The 8,357-nt window shown below is 41.5% G+C and overlaps 1 protein-coding gene across 1 annotated transcript; it reads right to left on the bottom strand.

The window, feature by feature from the left end:
- Positions 1-1,433: 1,433 nt before the first annotated feature.
- Positions 1,434-4,870, bottom strand: fgf20a (fibroblast growth factor 20a). Its single transcript, XM_017425617.3, has 3 exons — positions 4,048-4,870; positions 3,375-3,478; positions 1,434-3,191 (listed from the first exon to the last, which is right to left on the bottom strand). Exons 1-3 carry the CDS (start codon positions 4,370-4,372, stop codon positions 2,946-2,948), a joined length of 675 nt encoding a protein of 224 aa, XP_017281106.1. The 5' UTR covers positions 4,373-4,870; the 3' UTR covers positions 1,434-2,945.
- Positions 4,871-8,357: the final 3,487 nt, after the last annotated feature.

The raw sequence follows: 8,357 nt of genomic DNA on the forward strand, positions 1-8,357 counted from the left end.
GATGAGCCTGTATGCTGGCTCTGACTTACAAACGGCAATGTCTCCTTGATGTCAGATGCAGCTGTGAAGGCAAAACTCGCAGGGCTGTTGTTTCCACCGTGTCTCAGCACCGCTGGGCAGATGTTGAAGGATGACAGGCAGTTCAGAGGTATCCTCAGTGAGGATTTATTGAGCCTTTTTTCCCTCCCATCCTAATTGCACAAGGCTCCAGTGGGGTTTAAACTTAAAAATAACCCAACAAAACACATAAATCTGGCAAATATTAATAGCTGACACTCACTTTTGAGTTGGCAAACTCTTCACTCACATTAGATATTCAAGTAATTTAGTTTCATGTAATTGTGGTCACGTTGCAAATTCTTTATTACCCCATATATGGACTCAAGTTTCACCCACCTTTCAGACTATTAGCTTATTCTGACTTTGTATCATTTAATAGGCACAAATACAGACATAAAACAATATAAAAAGGCAATGCTCAATACCAGTTTGATGGATATTCACCAGCTTTTCATCAAATTGCAAACTCTTCATCAGCACCATTTGTGCTTCTTGGCCTATCCAGTTGTGACACTTTGCCAGTGAAACTTAAGGTAAACTGTTTTATTTTTTTTCGTCACCTAAAATTGTTACTGTCACTTGTCACTTTCTGAGCTGCTAGAATGAGTGTACACAGTAAGAGTATAATGGATATTTGGGCATTAAATTGTAAAAATGTAAAAGGTTTTGGATAATCTGACAGGACATGGCAAAGAAATAAGAGAAAATAATCCAAACTCTTGGTTTACAGATTATTCCTCCCAGTTGTGGCATCATAAATATAATTATATCTTTGGTAAAAATGTAAAAAAAGTTCAGTAAAACTAACTAACTTAACTTTAGAGCAGAAGATGAGCTTGTGCACAAAAAATGAAAATTTAAATTCATTAAGTTAATGAAAAATAAAATTGTTGGTGTGAAACAGAGGAACCAACTTTTGTTGTTGTTGTTGCTCAAGAAGCATCTCAACCCACAAAACTACTTGAAAGATTAAAAAAAAAATCCAATTCCATGTGTCTTTAATATGTTGTTTTTGTCTGTTAAACAAATAATGCACCTTCTACTTTCTCCTATTTCTCTTTCTCTGTCTTTCATCATATTGTCGCAGCATATCAATATTTTTTAATGTTTTTGGGCTGGCTGGTATCACTGAGGGAGACAGGATGCCACACCGTAACCTCAGCACTCTTCTCCACTTGTGCCAAAGTGTCAAATCCTTCTCAGGTAAGACTGAGGGATGACTCACACAAGGTACAAAGTCGATAAAACTGGATGACTAAGTCAAGGATGAAAAGAGCTCCACTTCTACCAGTCACTTGTCTGTCAGAGGAAACGTGGCTCCACTCAGAAAAGATTTAATGTTATTTTTCTACTCTTGTCCCATTATCACTGTTTTGATCAATGTGTTGTTTTTATTAAAAAAGATTCAGATTTCAGCTTGTTTCTACATGGTAAGTGTTGCCACATGCATGGAAATGTTTAAAAGGACTTCCACAATGTTACAGGACTAAATGGATTATTTTCCTGATCAGCCCCAGTCATGTAGAAAAAAAGAGCGTTTGCATTACCTTAAACTATAAAGAAGATTTGAAATGGCTGAAAAGAATACCAACAACATCATTGATTTGGTTGTAAGAAACATTTAAGCATTTGAGGTCAGTCTTGTTGCATTATTAGAATAATGAGGATGCAGGGTTTGTGACACTTGACTGTAATTTGGTTGTTGCCTTTCATGATTTAACAGCCAAATCTGACAACTTTACAGGTTATTAAATGATGTAAATAAATATCAGACACTGACCAAGATAAGTGATTTTGCAAGTTGAATCCTTGCAAAATCACTTTTACCAGGTTAACTGTTGACACAAAAGTCCAAATGAAAAAAATATCTCATGATAAAGTCTCAAATTCTTCAATAAATCGGCAGTTTAAAAATACAAAACAATTCCATTTCTTTTTCTGAATATCTTTTTATTTCATCTCATACCTGTAAAAATATATTCTCAAAATAAATAATTATATGAAATAAATATAATGTATGCCCTAAAAAAAGAAAAAAAAATCATAAATAAGAATAAAATCTGTTAAAATGTCTGTAAAGGTGTCTTTGTCGGTCCCTTGGTTTTGCTGTTTGGCTGCAGTCAGTTGGTCAACAGCTGAATTCCTTCACTGAGTTTCCGAACAAGTTTCTCATGTTTCAACAGAAAACAAAGTTTTCCTCTGCAGGAGACCACACATAAAGTCATTATGGAGCTCCATTTACATTTAAACTGTTCTTTGTCTCTTAATTCTCCTGTCTTTTGCAGAAAAGTCATCATTTCTGAGCAGCATCTGATATTTTTTCTCCCCCAAGACGTGTTTCCCTGCTTTTCCAGTGCATGAAACTACCTTCTCTGTGTGAACCAGCCGCACGCTGTAGTGGATGATGAAGTTTAACTAACTGTTCACTTCACAGCCTGAGTGATGCTGAAAAACAAAAAAGGCATTTTCAGCAGCCACGGCAGCAGAAGGCTACTAGCAGCCAGTGGTTACTCAAAAAAAGGTCCACATTTGTCTGTTTGAGCATGCAGTCTGAACCAGCGTGTATTTAGGTTTCATCTGTAGAAACATAAAAGAAATCCAAGAATTATCATTTGGCCACCAGGGCTCACCCACAGGTCTCCAAGACAAACATCTGAGGCGCTTAGTCTCTAAAGGAGAGTCTTGTCTTCCAAAAATATTCCTGCAAATCCCAAAAGTTGTCTGCTGTCTTCCCCTCTCCTCTCACTTCCAGCAGTGTGGAGTGGTTTTGGTGCCACGATCCTGTTTTGTCCGGACCACCAACCTCTTCCATCTCCACGAAGAAGGGGGGATGACATTAGGTGCACTTGATTCGCCTTTTGGCAGGGTAACGCCTTCCTCCGGTCTCAGCTCTGGCCCAGTATGTCTCTATACAAGTCTGGGACTCTGTCCGGGTCTACAGGTCTGGGGAGGAAGTGAGTGAACCTCTGATGCCGCCTGGACCTGGTTCCATCCCGGGATGTCCCATCTTTGTTCAGCGCAACAAAGTAAAACGCCCCTTTCTCTCCGTGCCGGTAGATGTTTGAGGAGTATGTGTTGTACCAGTTTTCTTCAAACTGCTCCCTGAAAACACACTCTGCTGACAGTTTGTCCTGCAAACAAGCAAGACAATAAAAGAGACAGATGTCAGTTTTGTGGTGGAAACAGTGCCACCTACTGGTGGCGAGTATACAATTCAACCATTAATAAGAAAGTAGGCTACACTGCAGTATAATATAATTTGTTTGCAGAGGGAAAATGAGAGCATAGAGGCGTGATAATAGCTGCATCCTTACCGATCCGTACAGTTCTCCCTTGCTGTTCATGGCGAGGTACAGGCCACTGTCCACCCCTCTGATGCTGACCAGTCCCACTGCAAGACTGATGAACTCCAAAATACCTGCACACACATCACATTCAGGGTACATCAGAACAACCAGAATTATATTTTAAACAACCCAAATAACACAGATATGTGTATCTTCTGAATAAAGTCTACTCTGTGCATTCGGTTCTGGCTGCAAAATCCTGGAGTGCAAGTATTGCAGCACTAAAGCATCTTAAAAAGTCTACTTTGATGTGCCAGAGCTCCAGATTAAGTGATAAAATCTAATCTAATCTCAAAAAATGTAGCAGAAATGTGCAGACTTGAAGTAGTTTTTTGCATCAGGATAATTATTTTTGAATAAATTAACAGAATGTTTCGCACTAATTAAGCAGCATCTGTACATTAGACTATCCTGCATGACTTCTGGCATGCCATCATGATGAGAGGGTACTCCTGAAGATGGAGGTGATGCAGCCATGTTCATTTATATTCTCAGTAAGAAATGTTCGGAATACCTTTTTTTTGCACTTTACTGTAAAAATGACCACTTTGTTGCAAATATTACATTTTTTTTCTTTCTTAGATCAGTGTCTCCACCTGAAGGATGCTACTACTGCTGATGGTAGGAGACGGGTTCGTACCGAATCTGCTGTGGTCTTTCCTGGTGCCCTGCACGGAGCCGTCCGGATGGATTTCCAGGTGGAAGCCCGTCCTGCAGTAAAGCTGCCGCCGCCGGAGAATTCCCTTCAGGTGGCTGAGGTCCGCCAGGCTCCGGGACAGCCTCTCGGCGGACACCAGGTGCTCCTGCTGCTGCCCCTGTCCCCTCATCATCAGTCCCGTCGCGGAGTTGTAGTCCACGGCCCCTGCCGGGGTGAGAACGAAATGCGAGCCGAGCGGAGCCGGAGCGCCACCAAAGCTGTCCAAGAATCCGTTGGCGAAGCTCCCAACCTCGGCCGCTGCCCCCATCCCAGATTAGACACCCCGATCCCGAGGCGACGTCCCAGTGATGAGCGAAGAGACACCGTGTACCAGGCGAGGGGCCAGGCCCGTGAAGCGACGGGCGAGAAAAGTTGGAGGTGAAAATCCCCGGCGAGTGCGTATTTTGACGCACCGGTAATCAGATTGCCATTTAAGTGAAATCAAAGTCCTGCGTTATTTTCTGCTGTGCATGAGCTCTATCCCGGCTGCAGCAGTCCGTTTCCCTCCTCTCTTCCCTTCTCCTCTTCTTTTTATCCGCCTCTCCTCTCCCCTCTTTTCTTCCCCCCCTCACCTTGGGATACTCCCCTTTCCTCAGATCAGGGTTTCCTCTCTCCCTGTCTTCAGCCTTTTATTCCTGCTCAGCTCAGCTCACCGTCCTCAGCTCCTCGTCAGCAGCAGCAGCGACACAACTGCACCTTTCCAACGCACTGCCTCAGATATTCACCCCTAGTTGCCTTTTTTATGCAAATGCGCTCCTATCCCCTCCTCGTGTGGCTCATTTCTGCTTCCCTCTGCTCGGTGCTCTGCTGCCTCATCTTTGATGTTTAGTTTCAGCTCAGAGACTTTGAGAGGAAATTAAAACTACTACTACAAAAAACGAGCCTGATGGGCTTATTTTTCCAGCCACACAACTGCTCCCCAGGCTCTCCAATAGACTCGTATGCCGCTCATTCAGCAGCGCAAACTGCGCGCAATAGCTCCAGGGAGTGCGCAACTCCACAACGCCTTGTGTGCGGAGTAAACAGGGAGTGCGCGAAGGCTGTGTCTAACAGCATGAAAGTGACATTGCAAACTGTTCTAAACGTTTTACAGCTCCAACCACCGATTTCGAAACGACTCAGGTGCTGCGAGAAACCGAGGAAAGCCCCCGTTTGCGCAATTTTCGCACCCGGGCGTTGATTTATTGCCCCTGTTTCATGTAACTTCAGCCACACACATACACACACACACACTCACGCACACACCTGTGCAAACGACATCACTTGACTGTCAATCCCCCTCATTGATCTTTCCATTATGCTTTGAACGGAGAAGCCCCACATATATCCTTAATTGTGGTCCTAAAAGACAAATCAAAGCCATAGGGTTCAAAGCGCAGGGATCTTCAACAACCAAACTACTGTTTGAACTCCAAACTTAGAAAATACCCCCGACACTTGACACTTGAAGGCCTTCGGGAACGAAATTAGTTGTGCGGTTGGTTCTTTTGAAATAAATTAGGTTTTTATATATATTTTTAATAACTGTCTCCACCTCTGAAGGCTGACCCATCTGGGTCATTTAGACATGCAATGAAATGCAATGTCATATGTTTTCAGTGCACGATTGTTGTCAATAAGAAAGAATAAATTCTAATGCAAGAAAGGACACCTTTTCACATCCGAGCACCTGTTTTCACTCATCCAAGGGAGTCAAATCGCATTTCATGTGGCTGATTACGCCTGTTGTTTTATCAAACCCAGGGCCACAGGGTCCTATGTATCATCGATTTTGGCAGCTGTACAGACACGCGCTCGTGCACGGAAACGCACGCGCCCACGCAGTGCCACTGTCTCCTGGGAGCCACGTTGATAAATGAGCTGCAGGCTCAGAGGTGTGCGTGTGTGCGCGTGCGGCCGCTGCCTGCACCTCATTTCTACAACACTGCAAGAACAAAAAATAAAAGGTTTTACATTTAATGCGTCTGTCAGCGTGCACGCGGCCTGTGCGCTCGTGCGTCATACCAAGGGAACAAACTGAAAGGGCTTGTGCGTGTGTGTGTCGCGCGCTCCTCTCCCTCCTGCCCTCGGTTCATTAGTATTTATGAGCAACACAAAAGAGAAGTTTTGGAAAGGAGGCTGGATCGATCGCAGTTGCCTCAGGCTGATCAGATGTATTGAATATCGACCGTTGAAGACGTCAACGCCACCTCCTCACACCCACCGGTTCCCAGGGTCACGTGACTGGCTTTAAATTCTTCTTCTTATTATTATATCCTGGTTTTCTGCTTCTTCTTTTCTTGTGACCACAGAGGGAAATCAGGCTACCACAGCATGATGAGGAGGGTGATGAAGAAGAGGGGTCCCAAGTGTTACAGCTACCCCTACCCCCCACACACATACACACAAATGAAAAAAAAAAAAATCACAGCATATAATCGAAAACCTGGGTAATGGAATAACTGAAAAAGTAGCCTGGAGGTTATTAATGCAAGTGGTCTCCATGCTGCTGTCTGGGGGAACTCCAGGGGTCCTTATGGGTAGGATATTATAGGCCCCTGTGTGGAACAAAATAGCCATAATTTGATTTTTTATTTGGTCAAAGGAAATTGAGAAGCTTTCATTGTGCGAATGTTGATTCAGTATTCACACCATTGTTTTCCTGTTTTTTTTATTTTTCCATGTGTTTCTCCTTTTGCACACTTTGTGCTTTTTTAGCCAGTCGTATATCAAAACATTCAGCTCATTCAGGAGATGTGTGCCATGAAATTTGTTTTTTTATTTACAGAATTTTCCCTCACAGAAATACATCAAAATCTCTTCAATTCCTTCATTGTTGTCTTTGAAATCAGTTTCAGCAAACTGGCTATATTTTTGTCTTCTTTTGTTACTTTTAGCTAAGCTCATGCTACTTTTAGCTTTTAGCCAGCCTTTTGTTACTTTAAGTGTTAATTTTAGCAAAAATTTTGCTACTTTTAGCTTTTAGTTAGCCATTTACTACTTTTAGCTGGACTTTTACTAATTTTAGCTACACTCTTGCTACTTACTGCTAGCCTTTTGCTACTTTTACATTTTAGCCAGCCTTTTGCTAATTTTAACTTTTAGTTAGCATTTTGTTACTTTTACTATTAGGTTTAGCGTTTAGCTAGCATTTTGCTCCTTTTAGCCAACATTTTGCTATATCTTTAAGCTCATTTTTACTGCTTTAGCCAGCATTTCACTACTTTAGCTTTTAGCAAGCCTTAAGCTGCTTTCACCTACTTATTTCAGTTTTTAGCTAGTGTTTTGTTTATACGTCTCTTTTTATCCTTTAAGCTAGTGTTCTGCTTCTTTTAGCTTTAACAATTCAGCTTCAGCTTCTTCAGCAAATTTCAGCAAAGTCATTCAGCTCTCAGCGATCACCTTGCATTTTAGCAGAAAATATAATTTCTCTAGTTTTCATTAACTTTGTGTTCCCCAGAGTTTTTTTTTTAAACAAAGTGAGAAAACGAAGGATAATATGTCAAATTGTAAAACAGCTGAAGATGAAGACATCCTGGAGCAAACATGAAAGGCTTCTCGTTTTACATAGCGGAGGGGGAATTATGAATGACCGATGGCTTCAACTTTTGTCAGTCGTCACTTTTCATTGAAGGTCAGCGTGGAATCAGATTTCCAGCTGTAAGTGGAGAATCAAAGAAGCCAGTGAAAAGCAGATATCAAACAAATATCAAAGATAAACTCTTCATTTAAGTCCTCACATGTTGGACTTAATGTTAACCTGATGGGGCTTTTCTCCTGACTTTGATGCTGTGAGAATAAAAGGCAGAAGTTTAATGGATGGGCCTGTCACCTGTTCACACATGAAGCGCAGTGGATCACTCTCCTGTTTGGTTAAAAACAGATCAAACAATTATCAAAATCTTATTTTACCCATCAAAAATACTTGAATGTGTCTATTAAATCCTTCACATATTCCCTTAAGTTGTGCTCTTATAAAAAGCATTAATAGTACCTGTTTTATCTTTCTTATCATCAACTAACCAGCGTTCTTATTGTTTTTTTGATGGAGTTTGAAGTTAAGAACTTTCACCACATGGCCTGGAACTAAAATGATTGCATTTTAATTGTGGTGCCAAACAAAGCAGGTCAATACGAATGTAATCATTCTGAAAGCATCATAAGTGATATGAAACACTGTCGAAACTAAACAGATGTAATGCTTTTTTTTAAAAAAAGACGATTGTTGGTTTCAAATTCTGTATCCTCATCTCAATTAAAAAAGATGAGCCATA

Source organism: Kryptolebias marmoratus, linkage group LG3 (genome assembly GCF_001649575.2).
Source record: "Kryptolebias marmoratus isolate JLee-2015 linkage group LG3, ASM164957v2, whole genome shotgun sequence".
Taxonomy (NCBI): Eukaryota; Metazoa; Chordata; class Actinopteri; order Cyprinodontiformes; family Rivulidae; genus Kryptolebias; species Kryptolebias marmoratus.

What these genes read in the sequence shown, in the direction of transcription:
- fgf20a (XM_017425617.3), bottom strand. Translation starts at nt 4,372, where the DNA reads ATGGGGGCAGCGGCCGAGGTTGGGAGCTTCGCCAACGGATTCTTGGAC. An exon ending in GAAAGACCACAGCAGATTCG is followed by an intron (nt 3,479 to 4,047) that starts GTACGAACCCGT and finishes ATGTGTGTGCAG; the next exon opens with GTATTTTGGAGTTCATCAGT. An exon ending in AGGGAGAACTGTACGGATCG is followed by an intron (nt 3,192 to 3,374) that starts GTAAGGATGCAG and finishes GCTTGTTTGCAG; the next exon opens with GACAAACTGTCAGCAGAGTG.